This window comes from Hyaena hyaena, unplaced genomic scaffold, assembly GCF_003009895.1.
Source record: "Hyaena hyaena isolate Hyena2069 unplaced genomic scaffold, ASM300989v1 scaffold_827, whole genome shotgun sequence".
Taxonomy (NCBI): Eukaryota; Metazoa; Chordata; class Mammalia; order Carnivora; family Hyaenidae; genus Hyaena; species Hyaena hyaena.
In genome coordinates, this window is record NW_024081458.1 from 371,069 (window position 1) to 397,005 (window position 25,937).

The following is a 25,937-nucleotide window of genomic DNA, read 5'->3' on the forward strand; positions in this document are numbered from 1 at the left end:
GGGGCTCTCCTGTGCATTGTTCCTTATTTAGCAGCATCCATATCCTTCACCTACTAGATTTCAGTAGCATCCCCACTTCCCCAGCATGACAAAAAAAAAAAAAAAAATGTCTACAGACATTGCCACATGTTCCTTTACAGGGGGGACATAATTACCCCAGAATGAGATCACAGCTCTAGAATAATGCTTAACACATAATAAGCATCCCAGAAATACACGTTAATATATATTTAAACCACAGCTGCCCAATCTTTGGGCATTTACTTATTTTATGTCCCCATTGCCTCTAAACTTACCTAGAACAGAGGTTTGGGGGCATTTTGCTATTAAAATACTTTGAAACATTATATTTGAGGGTCTGGCTTTCTAAGAGCCAAAATGTCCTTTTAGAAATGTCTTGTGTATGTGTGTTTGTATCTTTCAAAGTGTTGAGAGACTTAAGAATCACATCCATAAGATGAAACTATCTGTAAAGTCGGTTGTTAAGGGGAGGGAAGGGTCTAGGGGAGAATCCATCTGAGGAAAGTGGAAGGGCCCAGAGATGGGAACATACATGCCCTAAGCTACTTCTTAGAAATTCCATTAAGCAGAGGGCATGGATTGATAAGAGTGAAAACATTTTATTCAACTTCACAAAAGTTTTCTAAAATAACTTCACTAGGAGGAAATAAGTGACATTGCACATTGTCTTAATTGATTTCTATGAAGAAGTTATGCATTGATACTTAAAATGTAATTTTTGGACTATTTCTATTTTTGCTAAAAGGAAAGCAAAATATCATTCAGAAACAAGGTAGGTATACTAACAAGTTTAAGGTCTGAAATTGTTTTGGAAATGTGATACTGAAAGTTTTATAATGATACATCTGTATCTTAAAAGATTTAGATGAATAGTTAGCTCTTAGTATTCTTTTTGTTTGTTTGTTTTTTCACAACTCAATTCCTTTGGGCTTTGGTCACTCTTTCCTTGTAAGATGGTTGCTTAGCACAATTTAAATTTCCACCATTAATGTCCCTCTGGAGATGGTTGTAAATTTTTGAGGAGAGAACTATTATCAAATTTGGTACTCTTTATGAAAGATTATTTTTGTTCCTTTACACCATTAAGGATAAGAGTAAAAAGGAGTGAATTTTTTAAACAGTAATTTTTAAAAAAAATTTTTAACATTTATTCATTTGTGAGAGACAGAAAGACCTAGTGTGAATGGGGGAGGGGCAAAGAGAGAGGGAGACACAGAATGTGAAGCACGCTCCAGGCTCTGAGCTGTCAGCGCAGAGCAAGACCCCAGGCTCAAACTCACAGACCATGAGATTATGACCTGAGCTGAAGTTGGAGGTTAACTGACTGAGCCACCCAGGTGCTTCATTAATATTTTTGTGCTACAGATTGGAATATCTGATTTTATTTAGAAACTTTTTTTTTGTAGGTAGGCTATTATTTTAAATTTCACTGTTTTTCTTTTTTCCAATTATTATAAAAACTAAAGCTTACATAGAATGTGCCTGGAGATATAATGAAGCATTCTCTAGAAGCTGGGTGATTTTGAGTACAGAGAGGCTGTTTGGTGCAAAATCATTATGTTGACATTTAAAAAGATAATGTTATTCTTGGCAACAAAGAGTAGTGTTATTGTAGGCATTTATTTGGTCTATTGCTTTTAGAATGCTAATAATTTACACTTTTAGAGAGCAACTTAATTCTTTCCGCTTCTTTTGAGATCATATTCATGAATCCAAATGACTCCTGGACACTACAACTTTCTGTAACGGATTTTATGATGTATGTTCCTAGAGTTTTAGCTTTAATGGAAAGAAGAATAGTTTATAACTAGGGGCACTTTTTAGTTCGTTCTTTTTATGGTACATTATTTAGCCATTTGGAATATAGAATAAAAGGTAGTTTTTGAAAGATGCTCCTAAACACAAAGTACTTCGTGAGAATGTTGCAGGGAAGTGACTCAGTTGCAATAGCCAGTTTTGTGTGCTGGTGTTATTGTACTTTTACCAAACACTTCATACTTGGGAGATGACATTGTCACCGCTAACTTTCATTATCTTACAATGGAAACTCTTTGTTTTTTCTTCTTACTGTCTCCAGGATTATATACTACACAGAGTTTCACTTTGAGGTTTGATGCTTTTTTTTTTCCTTTTCTCACGATAGCCACCCAGTTTTAGAGAAAAATGTTTCTCCGAGCCACTTTATGTAAAAACTTTCTATTGTTTGGAGGTATTTTCACCTTTCTGTCAAATTGAAGTGTGTTGGGCCATAATAAATGCTTTAGAACTGGATTGCCCAACATAACCACTGGCCACGTTGGCTATTTTCATTGTAATTAATGAAAATTCAATAAATTTTAATTCCTCTGTTACTCCAGCCACATTTCAAGGACTCAACAGCTACATGTGTAGCTGCCTCATTAGACGGTACAGATCGAGAACATTTCCACCATCACAGATGGTCCTCTTGGACACACTGCATTAGAATGGGGGATGGCAGACTACAAACTGGGAGCCCAGTCTGATTGACCACTTATTCTGTAAATACAGTTCTGTCAGGGGGCGCCTGGGTGGCCCAGTTGGTTAAGCGTCCGACTTCAGCTCAGGTCATGATCTTAACGGTTTGTGGGTTTGAGCCCAGCGTCAGGCTCTGTGCTGACAGCTCGGAGCCTGGAGCCTGCTTCCCATTCTGTGTCCCCTCCTCTGTGCCTCTCCCCTGCTCGTGTTCTGTCTCTCTCTCCCTCTCAAAAATGAATAAACATTTAAATAAATTTTTAAAAAACTTAAAATTTTTAAAAAATAATAAAGTTCTATTGGAATACAGTCCCAACCACTTGTTTACGTATTGTCTGTGGCTGCTCTCAGGCTACAACAGCAGAACTGAGTGGTTGAAGAAGAGACCATGTGGCCCACAGAGCTGAAACACTTTTCTTTTATCTGTTTATAGAAGATTGCCACCCCACTTTCGAGTATGTATATTCATGATTCTTAATTGCCAAGTTATTTTCTCAAAGAACTTTTTTTTTTAATGTCTATTTATTTATATTTGAGAAAGAGGGAGAGAGACACAGAATTTGAAGCAGGTTCCAGGCTCTGAGCTGTCAGCACTGAGCCAGATACAGGGCTTGAACCCATGACCCGTGAGATATGACCTGATCCAAAGTCATGCTCACCCAACTGAGCCACCCAGGCATCCCCTGTGTATGCATCCTCCTAAAGTGGAGGTTGTTTGAATGGCATAGTTATATGTGTATATTAGCAGTGTAACGTATTATATAAGGCAGATTATCACAGTTCATGTATTTTCCAGACTGGAAGAACAATTGTCCACTTTTAGGAACAGTAAGAAAGTAAGTCCTTCTCTGGTAGATCACGTTCTTTCCAAAATGAAGAGAATGAAAGAACACCAGCAAGACCACACACAGCAGGGCAATCTACTCAAGGTGTGCTGGGCACCCAGCAGAGTCCGTGCACTGTTGGCAGGAGGCCAGTCCATCTGAGTGCTGGCTCATTGTCACACTTGGGCTCTGGGTCTGGTTGGGAGTAAGGGATGGATTCTGCGAAGGACCCGGGAGAGTTCGAATATTAACAGAGGAGAGTGGGTGAAATTTATCTAATATGTTCAACCTAAACATCTTTCAATTTAGATTTAATAGGAAAGTATTTTTAAAATGTTTATTTCATTAATGGGGTACTTAGTTTGAATTTTGATTGATTGAATCATTTTAATACTTAAGCGTCTTTTACTTTGTAGAATATCCAAGGAATAAAGTCTCTTAGATGGCAGGTAAAATATTTAAATCCAATGTGTTTTATCATTTTACATATAGCTTTCTTATATAATACCGTTTTAAACCATGGAGCTTTTCCATTTGGGGGGACAGCATGAGCTTATTTTTATTTTGTCTGTGTTTGGCTTATAGTTTTTTAAATGCATATGTAGGTTGTACTCCAGATAACTTTTGTCTCTGAGGATTGTGTAAAACTGATTTTAAAATGCATAGACACATACACACATAAGTATGCATTTTTAGTTAGTTGTTTTCAAGTTGTAAATTGTAATCCAACCTAATAAAAATAAGCTTTTGATGTTGGCCTAGTAGAGTTGTCTTTGTTACTGGTTGTTACTTTCCCAGGTTTAAACTAGCACAGTGTCTTATTCAAAGTGCCCTTGATTCTCTTCTGCCACAGCCTCAGTGAGTGCCTTATAAAGCCTGACCCTCACTGGAGCAGATTATAATGTAGCGTGGATTGCTAAATTTAGAGAGAAGCCAGGCCTCTGCTCTAAATAGTAACAGCTAAGCGATAGAGACTTTTGGTGAACAGAATATCTTCATTTAGTCTTTCAATACCAGTAGGTGAGTTTCTGTTTGTTTTAATTTTTGCTGTTGTGTCCGTCAAAGTCTTCGTATGCTTTTTGTTTACATGCTATTACATTATTTTCTGCATATGGTATATAGAGAGTGTGAAAGGTAAGCCCACAAAACTAGACCATGAAGAAACAAACTTTTGTGTTGAGAACTGAAGAAGATATAAATATGAATTGGAGTTAAAGAATTTTTAAAATAGAATAACTCTGTCATAGGTAGTCTGTGTTTTGTGGTAATTCCTCATTAGCACAAAAAGAGCAACAAAATGCAAAGGTAGAGTTAGAGAATTCTATGAATTTGTCACACTTCAAAAATATTTTATCGATTACAAAATACAGACATCTTTGGCAAAGAGTAATTCCTTCCTCGTATGTTCGTCTGCTGGAAAAGTTTCCGACTACCTGGGGTCTGTTTTTCTGGTAACTCAGTATGAGACCTAAACTCTTCTTTACTAGGTGTTTTTCTTTGCTGGCACAAGAAAACATTTTATACAATATCTGTTATGTCGGGGTGGGTGGTGTAGAAACATTAAATACATACGCGCGCACCCATTCATCACATGTACCCCCAGTGACTTGTTTGCTGATTCAGAACGAATCTGCTGAAAATGCCAACAAGGAAAGTTCTGAATGAAAGAATATTGTGGTGAATGTAAATAATGCATGAGAGGCTCTGTTTCTGACTTCAATGAAATAAAATGAGATTTTATTGATGAAGTTTATGGCATTTATAACTATTTCAGTATGTAGAGGCGGGCCCAAACACCACGAGCGATCATTTTCTCTGGCCTTGTTCTAGGTCTGTACTTCCGTTGTGCTATAAATGTTTATGGATTTTATCTCCCCTCCTCCCTGTGTTCCTTGAGGGCATGGAATCTGGCTTAGTCACCTTGATGTCTCAGAGCAGGATATATTAAGTTCACCACAGTTTTAATAAAAATTATCTCTACTTAAACTATAGAAGAAATTTTTGTGTGTTACTTTATTTTTTAATCAATTCCACTTACTGAATTATGATGAAAGTTTTAAATGATAAACAGATTGCTTTCTATGCAAAGATGGAAGATTTCCTTTGTGTTGTGGTGAGAAGGTTTTGGTATATATATTGAATAATTTTTTCATGTTCTTAAGGATTTTTTTTAAACTTTGAGACAAATAATTTACTTAATTATTGCAAATTTTCTTGATTGCTTAATAGTGACTTAATCGGAAAAATCTAAACATTTTCAAATCACAATTTAAAAAGACCTTTGAGGGGCACCTGGGTGGCTCACTCAGTTAGTTGAGCATCTGACTTCGGCTCAGGTCATGATCTCACAGTTCGTGGGTTCAAGCCCCATGTTGGGCTCTGTGCTGACCGCTAGCTCAGAGCCTGGAGCCTGTTTCAGATTATGGGTCTCCCTCTATCTCTGACCCTCCCTGCTCACGCTGTCTCTCTCTCCCTCAGACATTAAAAAAGAAAAAAAAATTTTTTTTAAAAAGACCTTTGGAAGGTAATTAAATAATTTTCTTGACATTCTCCTAATTGTTTGGTCTTCATAATTTAGGCACTCTGGATATATCTTCAGGTTATAATATTAATGCCAACAAGATTATTCTTAATTTTTCAAAGATCTTATAGAGCAGGGTTTTTTTTTACTTTTTTTCAAAGATAATTTATTCTTTCTTAAATTTTCCTTATAGAGAAAAGCAAATATTACATATACTCTATTTTTAACCAAAAAGTTATTCACACTTTATTTAACTGTTTCCATTAACAACATGCCTTGAACATCTTTCCATGTCTTTGCAACAGCTTATTTGACAGTCATCTACTAGCTGGTTACTCTTAACTTGGTGTTGTCTTATATGCTAAAGATACTGCTTTTAATAGATGTACAAAGTCCCTACTCATGCCGAGGTTACACCCTCATGGGACAGGTAGACTGACTGCAGGCAAACAGATAATAGTGGAATGTCAGGTGCTGCTAAGGGCTGTGAAGGAAAGTAAAGCTAGGTAAGGTGACAGAACAACAGACACCAGTAGTAGGGATGTTCAGGGAAAGCCTCTCTGTAAAAGAGGCCCTTGAGTGTGGCAGAGAGTGAGCCACGTCAGTGCCTGGGGAAAGACCTTCCCAGAGAAGAGGTGGCCTTCTCTGGCACGTTGGAAGAAGAAAGAGGACAGTCTGGCTGGAGCACAGCAAGTGATGGGGAAAGATGCAGACAGACGTAGGAAACATAATCAGAGAGGCAGCCAGGGCAAGAAATGCAGCACTGCATTTAGATTTAATTCATTCTTCTGTAAAGCTTCATAACATTCCATTTGATGACTTATTATAACTTATCTAACCAGAAGACTGTTTATAAGCATTTAACTTTGCATGTTTTTATGAGCATTTAACTTTGCATGTTTTTATGCATTCAACGATGCTGCAGCTAAATCCTTTTATACACATGCGTGTGCTCATGCACATAAATATGTATATTTGCGTGGGTAAAATGGTGAATTTCTAGGAAAAGAAACGCTGGACCACAGGTTATACACATGTAAATATTTATATTCCCCAAATGCTTTCTGAAAGTATTGCGTGGAGTTTATTCCCTATGCCAGAGTTTAAGTCTGTGGTTTTCCCTGTCTTTTGTCAACACTGGATATTATTAAGCTTTTAAAATTTTTGCTAGTTCAACAGTTAAAATTATACCTTGCTTTGGGGTGCCTGGATGGTTCAGTTGGTTGATTGTCTGACTTCGGCTTAGGTCATAATCTAATGGTTTACAAATTTAAGACCCATGTCAGGCTCTGTTCTGACAGCTCAGAGCCCGGAGCCTGCTTCCGATTCTGTGTCCCTCCCTCTCTCTGCTCCTCCCCTGCTCACACTCTGTCTCTCTCTCTCAAAAATAAATAAGTATTAAAAAGTTTTTTTAAGTTTCCCTTGCTTTTTAAAAGTGTATTCAGTATAGGTGAGTTTGAGCATATGCTGATTAGCCATAAATTTTTGTATGAACTGCTTATTTGAAGTATATAATCTTTTTTCTTTGTTTTCAGAAATTTTATGAATAAGCATCAGAAGCCAGTGCTAACAGGCCAGCGGTTCAAAACTCGGAAAAGGGGTACGTTTTGATGTGTGTTTGTGGGATTGGGACGCTGGGAGAGTAGGTAAAGTTCTTATCAAGGTATGAGATTAGGGAAGGATTAGAACTGCTCATGCACACCTAACCTCACGAGTTCTACTCTTGTGGGCTCTGAATGTAGAATTTGAAGTTGTGCCTCCAAGCCTCTGAACGATTAGTTATTCAGGTGTCTGATTATGGACAAATCATTTAACTTGTCTGAACTTTGTGTCTTTACCTACAAAATGAGGATGATTCTGTCTGTTCAGGGTTCCTCACTCTCCTGTGAGGCTATGAAGACAGTAGATAATCTTTACTATTTTTGATTTCAGCATTTATATTTGAGTTTTGCTTCTTTGTTTTTAAGGAAATGTTGAAAGCAAAGATGGTAAAACTTAGGATAGAGGTAATTTAGGAAAGGAGATATTGATGAAGTTTTCTCTTGAGAATTTAAGAGGTCAAATTAAATTTATTGCCGAAGTATCTTTAAAATTCAGGATATTTTCAAGTGTCTTTCATTGTGGAAAGGTGGTAATAGACCCTGTTTGGTGATTGGTAAAATTTCTGTTTATATGAATGACTTATTTTTATGTCACATTCATCTCCCTATCCTTTCTGCATAAGGGTTTTAAATTTTAAATATTTAATCAGTTTTACGGACTTATATAGAAGTCCTCTTGGATTTAAAAAAAAAAATAGCTGAGCCCTAACCTGATTAGGAAACCTTTCTTTTTTTTTTTTTTTTAAAGGAAACGTGATACAAAAGTATTATGTTGACTAACACTAGATTAGTAACTGAAACATATTTAAGGAAATATCATGTAGGAAGGTAAATGATGATGGCATCTCTCTCTGAAACCCTCTCTGCTGATTATGAAGTAATGGTATCATATGCTAAATTGTTGAATTGATAACCCATATTATACGACATTGGCATTTCCAGTGTTGAGGTGGCCCCAGCAGCTTCTGCTGTCTTGCATAAGGATTGTGTCTTCATAAGTAGCAAGTCTAGCCTTACAGAAGGAAAAGGAGTCTCCGTGCAATCAATAGAGTGGAAGAGTTGATGAGAGTAACTAATAGCAGTGAGGCTCAATTTTACTCTAAATGCTGCTTGCTGAGAATTCACATTTTACTTAAAAAAATGAAACTGAAAAGCTGTAAACTAAGCAAAAGGTGGTTATTTTGTACAGTAGTCTTTATCTTATGCTTCCTCCCACCCTCTTTTTTTTTAATCCCTGGCTCATCCCTATAAACCATAATAACACACATGACCTGAGCCATCTCCCATTGCTTAGTGCCATCTTGGTCTTATAAATTGTGTCCCCACAATATTTCCCCATTGAAATCCAAACCCTTATATTAATACAAGGTGTTACAGTCAGTGTGCCTTCATTATCTCATTGTTTAAAGCAGTCATGGGGGTGGGGAGCACCTGGGTGTTTCAGTCGGTTAAGTGTCCAAATTTTGCTCAGGTCATGATCTCACAGTTTGTGGGTCCTACCCCTGCGTTGGGCTCTGTACTTACAGCTCCAAGGCTGGAGCTTGCTTCGGATTCTGTGTCTCCCTCTCTCTCTGCCCCTCTCCTGCTCATGCTCTGTCTCTCTCTCTCTCAAAAAATAATAAAGATTAAAAATAATAATAATAAATAAAGCAGTCATGGGGGAAAATGATGTGGATGATTTCAGAGGGACTTCATAAGGAATTTCAGTAAGGAACAACATAGTTCAGAAAGATAATTATAGTTACGGTATTGTTGGGCCTGGTAATGTGATAATATCTACTATATGCCCAACTGTGAGGTGCAGAAAGGTTCGCCATTGCCTGCCCATTGGGAGAACGTGTTAATCTCAGATCTGGATCTCCAGCTCGAACAGCTTTATTCCTGTGGCGCTGATTCACGGTAACTGAGCTTAAAAAGCCAAGAGAGGGCACAAGGATCTGTTGCCCAACAGCAGGCTTGATTCAACAAGTCAACCGGCCCTTAGAGTCAGTCTTCAGTTTTAAGCCAGAAAGGTTTTCTCTAAATCCGAGCTAGTTTATCTCTGATTCATTTAGAGGGCAAGATTGTGCCTGTGTCTTACTGCTGCTGGAATCCTCAGAGCTACCGAGAAATATATATGATTTCTCAGTAGACCTGGATTTATAGAACTCAGGTCTGTTGGGGATTTAAGCAGCACTTGAGCTCTTTTGTGCCAAACTGCTGGCTGGGAAAAAAAATGGAGTCAACCTTATTTTCTACTCTTCACAATAGTGAATTGCCTCCTGGTGATTTATCGTGCTTTGGCTTTTCTTTTGTTATTATGATAGGGCCGACTTCAGATAAATAGTTGGCAGTTTTGTAGAAGTAAGGAAAAAAGTCTAGTCAGGATATTTCAAGGTCGTTTTGATAGGCTGTCTTCTGAAGGCCTGTCTTCAATTTGAAATCGTTTTCTGACAAAGCTAATAATGCTCTTCCATGCCAAGTCAGGGAAACAAAAATGTATGTTTATTGCTTGAGATCAAAATTAAACATTATGATGCAACACATCATTTAGAAATCCATTCATACTCTTTTCCTTTATAAAATATGCACATCATGTTTATGATATTTTCTTCATAGAAATTATGTTTTCTAGTGTGGCTTGTGGGAATTTGAAATGATGGAATTTCTCCCCTGAGCCACTGTTATGCTAAGCTAAATGAAATAGTTAATTACTGAACTCTCTTCCCTACAAATTTTGTAGAGAAATTGGATCAAAGTTACTGAAAATAGGAGAGAGAAAAAATAACCAACTACAGGCTTCCACAGTGACCATTTACCCCATTTCACCAAGACACATACCCCATTTCATCTGTCTTGGCAGTTTTAAATCACTCTTAGATTTTCAATAAGTGTTAGTGACTAAGCTAGTAAATCTTCAAATGTTGAACTATATATATACATATATAAACGTAAATACACATGTATGTGTAGGTTAAAAAAAAACCCATGATCGTTCTTATTCATTTACTATAACAAAGTGACATTCAAAAAGAGATGTAAGTTATGCTACTTACCACTTAATTAACAGGTAGGAAAAATGATATATTCACCAGGTACCATGGTTCCCAGAGAAAGCATTGTGTTTAGGTAACTTACAGACATATTTGAGCATCAGAAATAGGCCTGTTTCTCCGTGTCAGTATAAGGGCCAGCATGACTAACTCTGTAGTATCACACTTCTGATTCACCAACACAGTATAAATTTGAGACCCTAATTATATACTTACCACTTCTGGGGAGGTTTGACCTACCAAATGGAAACTCAGGGAAGTAATAGCATATTTTCATTAGGATTTTGTGAATATTTTTGCTAGACTGTCCTCATGTGAAGTACAAATTACATGTAATATTGTTTCAGATAAAAAAGAAACTTTGGGTAAAATGTCACGTGTCCCCAAACGTTCATCAAGTGTTCTGGCCATTTTCTTGTGTGGGGAATTTTGTACTCCTCTGGGTGAAACTTTTATCTCAGCAGATGGGAGCTGCTTTTCAGTTTACAAAAGAATGATTAATCCTTTTCATGCCATCACGACTTCTTTAGATTCCCCAGCTACAAGGGATCATCTTGACCTAATGCATTATTGCTCACTGTTGAAGTATCTTTGGCCCTGATCTGCTGTCTTCCTCCTTTTACTTTCCTCTTCCTTGGCAAATCTCTTGGGAAAATAAAAACGAAATGAAGTGCTTTGTGCAGACACACGTTTTTAAGTTGTCTCTAAGATTCAAACCAAAGTCCTCTGCATGAATTCTTAGCATAGTCTAGATTTTTACCTTTTTACCAGCTTTCATTTTCCATTGCCTCAAATTAATAATTTTCAAGTCATCAAAGTCTGTTCCACCACCTGAGTCAACATCCAAGTGCGTCGTAGTGCCATTTCGGGAATGGCGTCAAGTGATTTTGAAAGCTGGTTACAAGACAGTAAACAACTTGTGGCGTGTTTTCTTCTCATGCTCTCAAATTACAAGGAAAGAAAATCTCTCCCAAGTGGGAAGAATTACCTTTTGGTAATTCTGGACCCTGAGTGGGGGGTGAAGTGTCCTGCTTGCCAGCCAGTCCTCGTGTGCAGTCACGGTTACCCCTCTAACAGCATCTCATAATCTATTCCTCTGGAGTTCCCATTCTCTTCCTCCCCCTCTACAAAACAAGCCCTTAATTATATTTTTTCTGCAGTCAACATTTGCATGTTCTGGGCTGCTTAATGTTTTGCTTATGGCATCAAAAGGACTTTTATCTCTTGTTCATGAAAAATAGTGTTCAATTTATGTCTGTCTTTATGGCGTCTAATGCTGTGTGACTGTGACTGGTACTGGGAATGCCATTCTTCTCTGGTTCTCGTGCTGTGGTGTTAACCCCTTACAACTCACCCCTTCTACTAGACCAGGATAAACAGTCTATCCAAACCAGGCAGGTGCTGTCTGGTTCTCAGGTAGTTTTTAATTGTATCACAGTCCTGTGGTTTAAATAGTCAAAAGAATTCTGCAAGACACATGATAGTGACAGCCCCAGAGAAATGGCTTCTACTCTTTACATGCTTCTTTTAATTTTTGCATTCATGTAACCAAATACCATTCTTACATGGTTATTTCCTGAATTTTCTGTTCGTACTCTGGAAGATGGAGGTTTAGCTAGCTCTCTTTCACCTGTGAACTTCTTCTCAATTCTTTCTCTATGGCACAGTTTTAGCCTGACCACTGTTTAGGGTTGTTTATTGGGATTTTTTACCTGCTATTCACAGCTGTTAATGTGATTAGTTTGATGTTTCTGAACATCATTTTGTCTCTGGAGTTAATGTTACATAATTTATCTTCCCTTATTTAGTGAGTTTTCTGTCCCTTAACAGTAATCACTACTAACCTTCCCTTTGTTATGTAAACCTTCCAGTATGAAAACTGTAGGCATTCTTAATGCTACATCATGTTATACTCTCACAGTGGAAAGCCCCCCTGGTCAGTTTGCTCTCTGCGCCCGCAGTACAGCTGTCAACATGAAATGTTTGAAATGTCTTTTCACCAGTGTCCTGGAGAATCCTGCTGCCTGGCTCATGCAGTTTTTTCCCCCCTTTTTTCCTGGGATCTCATGACTTATTAGGATCATGAGTTATTCTCTCATTTTGGTAAAGTGTCTGCTTCAATAGCTCTTTCGGAGAAAGATTTGTATGAGAAACATCATTTTTGAGGCCTCAGGTGTCTGAAAACACATTTATCTAGCTTTTACGTTTAAATAATAGTTGGCTGAACACTGGAATTGTAGTTTCAAAATCGTTTTCCCTCAATTTTGAAGAAACTTCTTCTGGTTTCTGGTATTTCTGTTGAGCAACTTAATGTCATTCTGGTTTTTGACAGTTTATATGTGATTTGGATTTGTACTACTGAAACTTCTCATAGCTGCTTTATTCCGTGTTGAAATTTCACAATAACGTATGAGCGTTGTTGTGGGTCCACTTTGAATCCTTGTGCTGGGTGTCCATACAGCTCTTTATTGGGAAACGCGGGTCCTTCAACTCTGTAAAACTTTCTTGAAATTTTTAAATAATTTCTTTTCCTTTAGAAAAATAATTCTCAGGGCACCTGGCTGGCTCAGTTGGTAGAGCATGTGATTCTTGATCTTGGGATTGTGAGTTTGAACCCTGCCTTGGGTGTAGAGATTACTTTTTTAAAAAATCTCAGTATAATTATTTAAACATTTGACTCATCTGCCCTTTTTCTTATTTTTTTACTCTTATTGTGTAGGTCTTTTTTTCCTGACTTTTAAAATCTAGTGTCTAAGAGGTAGTCTCAGCTTTGTCTTTCAGCTCTTCTATTGAGTTTTTAACTTATTTTATCATACATTCTAAGAACTCTTCATTCATGAAATGAATTTTTTCTATATATATAATATTTTTCTTCCTCTCCTCTTCCTCCTCCTTACAGTTGCAGTATCTACTTACCTTCCTAAATGTATTTATGGTAAGATTTTTTGCTAAATTTCTGTTTCATCCTTTGCCCCTCCCTTTCCACACCCAACTCATTCTCCCTAAAGGGAAGATAAAGGTGAAGAAGTCCTTTGAACTGAATCTTGCCTTTACCATTAATTTAGCTTTTTTATCCTGTCCCTTCTGACCTCCTCCGGTTTATCATCTTCACTTCTCTTCAACAGTGTATGATCCTTGCTTTGTTTAAGATCTGGTTTGTTTAAGGAGTGCATGGCTGGCTCAAGCAACTCTTGATGTAACTCTCAATTTCCATATCATGAGTTTGAGTGCCACATTGGGTATAGGGATTACTAAAAAAATAAAAATTAAAAAAAAATTAAGATCTGACTCCAAATGACCTTCCACAAAAAGTCTGTCTAGAATCAGCTGGGGATAGAACGCTACATGTACCTAGATCCTATGGAGCCCTTTCAGGGGTTCTACAAATTCAAAAATATTTTCCTTATAATGCTAGGATATTATTTGCCTCATGCCTTCACACATTTACTCATGGTTTATGGTGGTTTCCCAGAGGCTACATGATGTGTGATATTACAACAGATTGCACATAGTGGATATGGAATCCACCTGTCTGCTATTAAGCCAGGTGTTCAAGAGATTAAAGAAAGCCTGTGTTCATACTAATGTACTTGATAAATATTTTTAAATTTTCTGATTTAATTTCTATAAAGTAAGTATCTGTAGATATAACCTTTTTACACAAAAATGCTCTTTGGAATTCTTAGTACTTTTTTTTAATGTTTATTTATTTTCAGGACAGAAGGAGATAGCGTGAGCAGGGGAGGGTCAGAGAGAGAGGGAGGCAAAGAATCTGAAGCAGGCTTCAGGCCCTGACCTAGCTATCAGCACAGAGCCCAATGTGGGGATTGAACCCACGAACTGTGAGATCATGACCTGAGCCGAAGTCAGGTGCTCGACTCACTGAGCCACCCAGGCGCCCCCTCAGTACTTTTTTTAAAGGGTGGCAAAGGGTCATGAGACCAAAAAGATTGAGAGCACATCCTCTGAAGCTATAAATATACATAGATAGCTCATGATATATGTTAAATATTTTAAGTGTCCTGGAAGAACTTATCTAGTGAAAAGAGACATCCCTCCAAGAAATAACAAGTGTTAATGTAGATGTGGATAAAAGGAAATCCTTATGAAATGTTGGTGGGAAGTTCCTCAAAAAATTTAAAATAGAACTACCAGATGATCCAGTAATTCTACTACTGGGTATTTATCTAAAGAGAATGAAAACAGTAATTCAAAAAGATACATGCTTCCCCACTTTCATTGCAGCATTATTTATGATCAACAAGATCTGGAAGCAGCCTAAGTGTTTATTGATGGATGAATGGATTAAAAATATGTTATCTATACATATAATAGAATATTATTGAACCATAAAAAGAAGGAAATCTTGCCATCGGAAACAACATGGATAGACCTGAGGGCATTATGATAAATGAAACAAGTCAGAAAAAGCAAATACCATATAATCTTACTTAGGTGTATAATTTTTCAAAACAAAAAACCCCAAACTCATAGAGAAAACATTGGTGGTTGCTGGAGGCAGGGAGTGAGGGGTGGGCAAAATGGGGAAGTTGGTCAAAAGGAAACAAACTTCCAGTCATAAAATAAATAAATCCCAGGGATATAGTGTACAGCCTGGTGATAGTAATTAATGATACAGTATGGTATAAGAGAAAGTTGTTAAAGTAGATCTTAAAAGTTCTCATCAGAAGAAAGAAAACCTAGCAATGTATGTCAATAGTAAAAATAATAAGAGATGTCCCTCTTTATTTCCTCCTTCCTAACCTTTATTTATATATTCTCCTTTATTCTTAGGCAATTCTCCCTGGCTAATTTTTTTTATCTTAGATGAAACAAAATTTTAAGTTTTGATTGTTCGACTTTATTTTTTCTCAGATGGTTAGGATTAGTAGATTACATTGGCCCCTGTCCTCTGAACGACACAAATGAGCTGTTATCAATTCTGTTATGTATTAGAGAGACTTAACGTGTTTGTTTGTTTGTTTTAATTTTTTTAGTGTTTATTTTTGAGACAGAGACAGAACATGAGCGGGGGAGGGGCAGAGAGAGAGAAAGACACAGAATCTGAAACAGGCTTCAGGTTCTGTGCTGCCAGCACAGGGTCTGACGCAGGGCTCAAACTCACAAACCACGAGATCATGACCTGAGCTGAAGTCGAACACTTAACTGACTGAGCCACCCAGGCACCCCAAGAGTTAACGTATGTTTGTGGACCCTCTAAATAGAAAGTAATTTATTTGATTGAATAAATGTTTAAACAAGGAGTTTTAGAACAAGGAAATCTAGTAGAAGAACTTAGTTGTCTTCCAACTTTTAAATAATCACCCTATTAAATAAAGAACAGTGAAACAGAGAAATGTATGGATGCTTTTGGGAATACAGTGTGTTTTGGGGGAAAAAAAAGGTAATTTTGTAACTTACTTATTTTAGATGAAAAAGAGAAATTCGAACCCACAGTCTTCAGGGATACACTTGTCCAGGGGCTTAATGAAGCTGGTGATGACCTTGAAGCTGTAGCCAAGTTTCTGGATTCCACAGGCTCAAGATTAGATTATCGTCGCTATGCAGACACACTCTTCGATATCCTGGTGGCTGGCAGTATGCTTGGTAAGCCATGCATTGTAGCTTCTTCTTTAGTACTTTAAATTCCACTGAAATATTTCCTTACAAGATAAATTTATAAGAGTTGGTTAAAAAAATGCAATCGGAGTCTCTACGATTTTTACCTTCTTTACCATTTGGGGTGGTAATGTGGCTTTTAGAAACAGTTATTCGTTAAGAGAGGCACAGAAATGATAGTTTTTGTTAATGTTACAACACGGCCACTTTGCTTTATAACTAAAGCTTCCCCAAGTATCCCTAAGTCTAAATGTTTCTGGAGCAGACAAAGGAGGAGTAATTTCCATAGTTGACTATAACTTTGTATGTCACTAGTTTCTTCCAGTATATTTAATTAACCCGCAAATGCCATCGCACCCTTTCTTTTAAAGCCATAAAACTCACCCTTTTCCCATGCAATGAAATTCATCTTCCATTTTTCCTTAAATTCTTTTTAATCTATAAAATGTCAGAAATACAGTTTAAATCTGGTTTTTAAAAATCTGTAATTTTGAGTATATAGCTAAAAAGATTAAAGGTAGAAGTTTGAAAATTACTAAAGATAGGTTAAGAGCAAAATAAAAATAACCGAGCAGAAGCATCAAGGTAGAAGGCTTTTTTAAGGGACATGGTATGTTGATCTCAATGTTGATTAGATATAATGACCCATTGTTCCTCTCATAGTTATTCTTAGAACTTAGTTTGTATAATTAGTTTCTGTGGTAACCATAAATCACTAGAAGTGGTCAAATCCTCTAGGCCAGTAATTTTTCAACTGCCTAGGGGACATTTGGAAATGTGTGAAAGTGTTTGGGTTGCTCTGAAGTTGCTATAAGGGTGTGCCACCCACTTTGCTGTGCAGGGGGGTGTTCAGAACAATCAACACTTGCCCTGCCCAATGCTCTGTCAGTGCCTTTCATTGAGAAACACTGGGTAAACCAGCCTACTTTAGGACAATGTGTGCTTCCCTCCATTTTGAGGTACAGCCACATTTTAATTCCTCCCCCTGAGGAATTAAAATTTTGGTACATGGGCTCAACTTACTGCCAGGCCCCCTTTTGATCTGTATTGCTGGTTTAGTTTTGTTAAATTAGATTGTTACTGTTTATAAAGATCTCACATCATTGGTGTGAATAATTCAAATCCAAGTATAAGAACTATATGTATTGTGTTCAGATCCCATTACCCAAAGATAACTATTGTTAATATTTTGGTTAATTCCCTTCTAGAAATCCCTTTACCAGGGCACCTGGGTGGCTTAGTCGGTTAAGCGTCCGACTTTCGCTTAGGTCATGATCTCGCGGTTCGTGGGTCCGAGCCCCGCGTCAGGCTCTGTGCTGACTGCCGGCTCAGAGCCTGGAGCCTGTTTCAGAGTCTGTCACTCCCTCTCTCTCTGACCCTCCCCTGCTCACGCTGTCTCTCTCTCTCTCCTAGAAATAAATAAAACATTAAAAAAAAATTTATAGAAATCCCTTTACCTACATATGCTAACTTTTGAGAATAGGATGATATTATACATATAAGATACTCCACATGGCTGTTTTATATTTATTCAGCAATATGTTGTTGCCTTTCATACCCATGTATATTACCTTGGATAATTTCAAAAAGAAGGAAAATCATACTGATTTTGAAGCATATTTAACCTGTTCCTAGTTTTCTTGTAAGCACAATATATAATCAGTATCTGTATATATACAGCTTCGTACTTTTATCTGATTATATCCTTATATATTTAGCAAGGGACAAGTGAATTGAAGGCTAGAAATATCTGTGTCTATCTTTGTCTACCTGTCTATCAGAGAAAGCCCAGCCCTCAAAAAGAAGCTTCTAAGTAACATTTTATCAGAAATGATAGTCCTGTTTATCTACACCTTTAGCAATATTGAGTACTCTTAAGCTTTTCAGTGTTTTAAGTTTTTGCCGATTAGGTAAGTGATGTTTACATTCAAACACTTCAAAGTATTAGTGAAGCTGAATATTTTCTGATGTGATGATTGGCTCTTTATATTTCATGAATTATGATATACTTTTACTTGTGTGCTGCTAAATTCTATGCAAGTCTTCAGTGAGTTTTGATTCTTACCAAAGTCACATGTGACGTTATTAGTCAATCCTATAGACCTTTCTCAATTCTTCATGTCCTCCTGCCAGCAGTGCCGTCGCTTCTGTCATTCCTGAAATGTTCTCTTTCTTCCCCTACATGAGACCATTTAGACCTGCGTTTCTCTAGATGCCTCTTACATGACTCGGGTTTCCATACTTACTGCCCTCATATATCTATTAAGTTTTTCATACACTTTGTATTGATTATCACAAAGCTTCATTGACCATCTATATAAGGATGATCAGCAAATTTATATCTGTAACCCAGATTTCATTCCTTACTCTACCTCCATATATCTAAGAAGGTAAGGCTGAGGGAATGTAAGACTTAGGAGCACGGCCAGTACCAGCCTGGGTACCTCCTGAGGCCAGACCTATGATATATTGAATAAAGCCAGCCAGGCACATTCCTTTTATATAAACACTTTGTTTTCTTAGTGTGGGAATTTTCTTACCATCTACCCCCAAATTTAACCTTCTTCGATAGTTCTTAAAACAACAGTCTTCTTGGTGTTTCAGTTGTATTTTTTGAAGAGTGGATATAAGAAATAGTTTTCTTTTCTTCTACTTACATTTTAAGGAAAACAGCAGGCTCCCCAAAATTTTACAAAAGGCAGTTAGTACTTTGTCCCAGTATCGGGGGGAAAATATTAATGGAAGCTATAGCAATACTGTTCATGTGTAACTAAGGTCGGGTATAAGAGTACAATTTTTAAAACTTACCCCTTAAGGGAAAAGATTGTAGTTTTAAAGTCAGACTTTCAGTTATGTAATGAACTTCTGTCAGATAGGAGTCATTAGTTAGAGTTTTGAGAAGATCGTCATCTTAATAAAATTTGGTTCCAGGTGGTTGTATTCATTACAGAGGGCTAATTAAATCTTATGCATAAATTAATTGCATGAAAATAGATTCCTGAAGGAGCTGACTTTTCTAAAAAGTAATTTGCTTATAAATAGTATGCTGGAGTCTGAAAAGGTTGGCTAGGTATATAGCACTTTTCATCCAAAGATCTGAAATCACAAGTTAAATCAAGGCAGTTACATAAATGCATTAAAGAATTGGCTGGCACAAGGATATATTCTTTAAATATGAGTTGAGTATAGGAAAGACATTAGTCTAGCTTGGTTTGTTCAAACCTTCTGGAACCCTATCCTAATTACAGTGAAGTATATAAAAGACATTAGTCTAACTTGGTTTGTTCAAATCTTCTAGAATCCTACCCTAATTTCAGTGTAGTACAATCAGAAAACAAAAATACCTAATGTGGATTTTGTTCTAATCGGCCAGTGTTTCTAATGGCCATCACTGAAACTTATAGAAGGAGCCCTTGAATGTGGAAAGTTGAGTCATAGGAAAAAAACACATTCTTTTGTTGTAGTCCATTTATTCCATGATATTGTATAGGCCAAGGGGGAAAAAGATGATAGAGAATAAAATACACTCTTTCCTAGCCAACATAGCTGCCAGATGCCCAAATGCAAATAGCAAGCAGTCAGTGTATACTGTTCAACCCTGCATGGATAATTGGGTTAGCAGAGGAGGGAACAGTTTTAATACCAACTCAAGTAGAAACCAACAAGGTCTAAGGGCACCTGAGTGGCTCAATTGATTAAGCATCCGACTTTGGCTCAGGTCATGATCTCACGGTTCATGGGTTTGAGGCCCATGTTGGGCTCTATGCCAACAGCTCAGAACCTGGAGCCTGCTTCAGATTCTGTGTCTCCCTCTCTGACCCTCCTACACTTGCGCTCTGTCTCTGTCTCTCTTAAGAATAAATAAATATTAAAAAAAGTTTTAAGAAACTAATAATGTGTACAAGAGCCAGGTTCTGTCCATTCTAAGTGTTGGGTGAAGTGGAGTCTGGCAAAATACTATCACACCTAAAAAGTGAACCACGTCTACTTACATCTACTTTTATTGTTTTCCTTGAGTTATAGGCATTCATCTGTTCTGTAAATGTTCTTCTCACTTCAGTATTGTCTTAACTGTATTTACCTTTCTCTTTTCAGCCCCTGGAGGAACACGCATAGATGACGGTGACAAGACCAAGATGACCAACCACTGTGTGTTTTCAGCAAATGAAGATCATGAAACCATCCGAAATTATGCTCAGGTAGAGCCCATCACTGAGAGATTGTTGTGTGAGGAGGGAGACATTTGAACGGAATTTAGAGAGACATTAGGTTCAGAAATTCTATAGACCACTTTGTAAATAGAAGCATTAGATAACTGTTCCACATATGAAAAGATACTCAACTGCATTCATAGTACTAGTGGGCATTAAAACTTAGCTAAGGTATGGGGCGCCTGGGTGGCTCAGTCAGTTAAGTGTCTGACTTCAGCTCAGATCATGATCTCACAGTCCGTGGGTTCGAGCCTCGTGTCAGGCTCTATTCTGACAGCTCAGAACCTGGAACCTGCTTCAGATTCTGGGTCTCCCTCTCTCTCTGCCCCTCTCCCGCTCACTATCTCTCAAAATAAAATAAAGACATAAAAAGTTTTTTTAACTTAGCTAAGGTAGGTTTTTTTTTACCTTTCCTCTGTATAGAATACAAAGAATCAGAGGCTCACATAAATTCTGGTGAGAGTATAAATTAGTCAAACTTTAGACAGAGCACTTTGGCACTGTCTTTCCAATCTAAAACTGCGCATTCCCTTTGAGCCAGCAACTCCACTTCTAGGACTTCATTCTGCAGTTGTGCCTGCATGTGTGTAGAATGATACATATACATATAGTGGGAGTCATCAGTGATGCTTACAATCATGTCAAAGGGTGGAAATGCCTTAGAAGTCTATCAGTAGAGCACTCATTAAAATTTTCTAATTCATATTAATAGACTATCATGGAGCTGTGAAAAAGGAAGAGACAAGAAGATACTTGTAATTTGTAATATCTATAAGGGATTCATATCCAGATTAAATAAAAAACTGCAAGTCACTGAAGAAGAGGACAAACAACCTATTAGGGAATGACATGTAGGCATTTCAAAGAAGAGGAAACACCAGGCTCCCCCAAAACAGATGAAGACGTAATCAAACCTTGCAATAATTAGGGAAATTGCAAGTAAAATCATGAGATATCCTTTGCATTCATTAGATTGGTTAAAATAAAATAAAATAAAATAAAAAAGAAGTCTTTAAGCCCTAATGAAGGTCCAGAAGTGGCAGGACTGTAAAATGGAACATTCTAGTAAACGTTCACGTTGTAAAGCTGACCATACATTTGTCATGATCATCCAGTCCAATCTGTCACTGTCTTGTGTTAACAGCCAGTTATTCTCAGCAAGGCTACGAGGGCAGGCACTAAGACTCAAGCAATGGTATAAACTGGAAATCACATTTATTGTATCTCAATACCATTTATTCTTTTTCTTTATTGCATACTACTTCCCTGGCTGGCCAATTACTTCCTCATAAATGGAAACACTAATCTTTATTTACTCTTGGACTCTATCTTAAGGTACATTAAGGGATAGGCATACTAAAAGTTCTAGATGAGAGTATATTATGTGGATAGAAGAGAAAAGAATTAGGGACACCTAGGTGGCTCAGTCAGTTAAGAGTCCGACTTCAGCTCGGGTCATGATCTCATAATCCGTGGGTTTGAGCCCCACATCGGACTCTGTGCTGACAGCTAAGAGCCTGGAGCCTGCCTCAGATTCTGTGTCTCCCTCTCTCTCTACCCCTCCCCCACTCACATTCTTTCTCTCTCTCTCAAAAATAAATAAACATTAAGAAAAGAGAAAGGAATATGATTCAGAAATCATTTTCAGTTATAAAAATAATCAATATTTATGAAAGTCTCTATTTAAATAAGAACAGTGTTATTCTGTTCATGCTGCCTTGAAAAAATACCATAGACTGTTATTTCTATTAAACAATAGAATTTTATTATTCTCAGTCCAGAAGGCTGGGAAGTGCGCGACTAAGGCATCAACCAATTTGGTTCCTGGTACAGGCTCTTTTGTCTCTTAACAAGCCGTCAGTTCTATCAGGTTAGGGCCTCAGCCTTATGACCTCATGTAACTACCTCCTGAGGTCTCTACTTGCAAGTACAGTCACATTGGAAGTTAGGTCTTCAACATAGGAATTTAATGGGAAAGCATTCATTTCACTTAAATAAACAGCCTAGAATTCCACCGACACACTTGCAAATCCTGCTTGTGAGTTCTAACTGGGGGTGGGCGCTAATCTTTTTTTTTTTGGAGAGAGAGACAGCGTGAGCAGGGGAGGGTCAGAGAGAGAGGGAGATACAGACTCTGAAACAGGCTCCAGGCTCTGAGCTGGCAGTCAGCACAGAGCCCGACGCGGGGCCCGAACCCACGAGCCGTGAGATCATGACTTAAGCGAAAGTCGGATGCTTAACCGACTAAGCCACCCAGGCGCCCCACCAATCTTTTATTACTATTACGTTATACTGAATTTTGCTGGTCTTCTAAAGACATGTCTGTGTCCACCTAGAGTGCAGCGTCCCTGAGGTCTTCTCTCTCCCTCGTATCCCTGGTCTGTGTGATTATATCTGTCACCTCCTTCATTTCCTATTTTCTTTCTCTACATCTCACAGGTTTAACATTATTGTGTTTTCCTCATGTTATACTCATGTTGCATTTCTTTCATTGGACGTGTACATAGTGATCACATTTTCCCCCTCATTACAACTCCTTTGAAATGCTTACAGTTCTTTTACAGTTTTCTTATTACTATAGGTCCATGTTGTGGTTATGGTGAGTTCCTACCCCTCCTACTGTCTTTTAATGTCAGTGACATAATATTGAATTATTCTCTTTTATGCTTAGGTCTTCAATAAACTCATCAGGAGATATAAGTATTTGGAAAAAGCATTTGAGGATGAAATGAAGAAGGTAAAATTTCAAATGTGATGCTTTACCTGTTTACAGTAATGAAATGGAGGGGGACAAAAATTACACATATTACACGATAGTGCAGAACTACCAGGAACAGAGTAAGTTTTTAATAAATGTTGGTTAAATGAATGAGTATGACAGGTCATTAGCTAATAGCCATAGGGGAAAATACATGATTAGCCTAGACCTTGTTCACTCGTATTTAATGTAAGACAGCATACTTTGCTTTATAGGAATGGTTTTATGGCATCTGACCCTCAAACTTGTAGGGCTTAAAAATGGAAACTAGAAATTCCAAACATGCAAGAAAAATAAATACATCAAGGGGAAAATCTAGGTGTGGTGATGTAAACAATTAAAGCCTGTGAAAGAGCATATGGCACAATAGCTAATACCCAGTAAAATTCTTTAATTTTCAAGAATACAGTTTAGCAAAGAGGATAAAAGCACCTCTTTGGAGATAATCTGAGTGTTAATCTCAGTGGTGTTTCTCACTGTATAATAGTTTAAGAGGACATACCTTAGGATTGCTGTAGGTATCAATGAGATCACATATAAGGTGCTTAACAGAGAAAGCATCCTCTAGTAAGTAGCGAAATAAATAGTAGCACCTCATTAAAGAAAACCTCCTTTTTGTAATTGCAACATGTTCCCTCTTGAAACTTGTAACTTTTGTGTATGTGTATATAGCACTCATTACATTAACTTGTTACTCCTGTTACTCTATCATTGTTTCCAATTTTAGATATCTGCCTAAATTATAAACCAAGGGAATAAAGGAAATGTAGCATCTACTTTGCTACTCATTTGCTTCCCCATGTTCAACGCAGATATTTGCATAATGAAGATTTTGACAGTAAAATCCCTTTTTAAAACAATTTGCATTCTCTGTGACTTCATTTTCCCTTTTATTAGAATAGTTCAGCATGTATACATAAACCTGTATGTGCAAAGATATTCATCACAGTATTGACACATAAACTAAGTGTGCATTAATGGAGACATATTAATTAAATTATGGTCTGTTTATACCATGGAATATTGTACAGTCATTTAAACAATGGAGGGTAGCCACATGAATTGATTAGGGAAAATGTCCATGATAAATTGTTAAGTGAAATAGAAAGGTGCAGAGCAGCCATTTGGTAGTTAACCTCAGGCAAATTACTTCATTTCTATATGCCTCAGTTTACTTTTCTGTAAAGTAAAGATCAAGGCTGGTATAGATTATTAATACACAGAAAATATTCAGAAAAATAGCTGGTACCCTTGACAAGTTTTAGCTGCTATCAATGAATAATTCAGTAAAAACTACATGTTTATACACACAGTTATTTACAACATATAGATGTGTATAAGTGCATTTAAAAATCTGGAAAGACACACTTCAAACAGTTATTAATGTTAATTCTAAGGAAGCAGGATTAGAGAGGAAGTCACATTTTTATGTCGTTCTGTAGTGGTAGATCTTATTCTACAAGCATGTATTGCTTTTTTAAATATGAAAAAAATTTAAAGGGAAAAAAATGTCCATTTCATTACTAGGTGCCTAGAAAATAACAAGTGTCTGATTAAACAGAGGAATGGATATAACAGTGTGGGGGAGAGGGGGAAGAATGTAAAGCATTTAAATAGACATTTTACCACTTTTGTCTAAAAATACCGCTCATGCTTTTCTTAGCTCATTTGTACCTTGAAAATTTTCTTTCACATTATGTATATGTATGCTTTCAAGAATGATTTATTTTTCACAGCATATCCATTTTTTAATGTTTATTTATTATTTTTGAGAAACAGACAGAGTGTGAGCAGGGGAGAGGCAGAAAGAGACGGAGACACAGAATGCAAAGCAGACTCCAGGCTCGGAGCTGTCAAGCCAGTCCGACATGGGGCTCAAGCCCAGGAACCATGAGATCATGATCTGAGCCAAAGTTGGACGTTTAACCGACTGAGCCAACAAGGCGCCCCACAGTATATCCATTCTTAAAGGAATGTTCTGGAAAACATGCAGCGTCTGATTTTATTATTGATTACTTGACCAATGAGAATATTAACTTAAAAAATCTAATTTTTGCACTGTTTTGTTATAGTGGAGTATATTTAATGAATGAGAGTATATTCATTATACTCTATGAGAGTATGTCCTTAAAAAGCAGTGTTTAAATTTTTATTTCAGGAGCCATTTTTCACTGTTCACTTGAATCTGGATTATCTTTTCAATCAGAGGGAAAGGCCAGACTGATGTAAAGTGTCTGTGCTTTTGTCATTTCTCTTACTCTGTCCCGTTCCTGATGTTCCCTTGAGCTTTACACACTGATGCCCTCATTCCCTCCATGTTTTCTTGTGAACTTTGAAGGTGGCTTTGTTTTTAATTCACTGAGGCTTTAATAGGCATAACCTGGGAGTGAAATGGACTAGTTTGATTCCAGTTCTGCCACTTACTCATTACTCATAATACAAATATTTAAACTCACATAACTTCTCTGTAATGTAATAATCCTTCAACTGTCGAGGATAGCAAATTAATATTGCCCTACCCAGTGCACAGAGTTAATGGAATTTCATTGGTGCAAAGTAATGAAAAAGTGAGCAAGGTCCCGACAGTGATATTGCGCCCTGGGGATCTCAGTAACATGCCCAAGAACCAATGAACTAGAGAAAATAGCCAGGGAATGGAGTCAGGGCCCTAGGTGGGGGAGCCTTAAGAAAGGGGAGGGCACAGAAATGCTGAGGCATAGGAGCACATGTACCCCAATGTTCATAGCAGCACTCTCCACAATAGCTAAAACATGGAAAGAGCCTAAGTGTCCATCAACAGATGAATGGATCAAGAAGATGTGGTTTATCTATACCATGGAATACTACATGGCAATGA

General features: G+C 37.3%; 1 protein-coding gene across 2 annotated transcripts in view; it reads left to right on the forward strand.

Moving 5' to 3' along the window:
* BZW2 (basic leucine zipper and W2 domains 2) overlaps nucleotides 1-25,937 on the forward strand; it is a 67,675-nt gene that overhangs the window by 15,815 nt on the left and 25,923 nt on the right. For both annotated transcript variants that reach the window (XM_039219686.1, XM_039219685.1), the window contains exons 2-5: nucleotides 7,395-7,459; nucleotides 15,923-16,099; nucleotides 20,207-20,310; nucleotides 22,994-23,059. In XM_039219686.1, coding sequence (XP_039075617.1) covers nucleotides 7,402-7,459; nucleotides 15,923-16,099; nucleotides 20,207-20,310; nucleotides 22,994-23,059 — 405 coding nt within the window. In that variant the 5' untranslated portion in view covers nucleotides 7,395-7,401. The remainder of the gene's footprint in view (nucleotides 1-7,394; nucleotides 7,460-15,922; nucleotides 16,100-20,206; nucleotides 20,311-22,993; nucleotides 23,060-25,937) is intronic.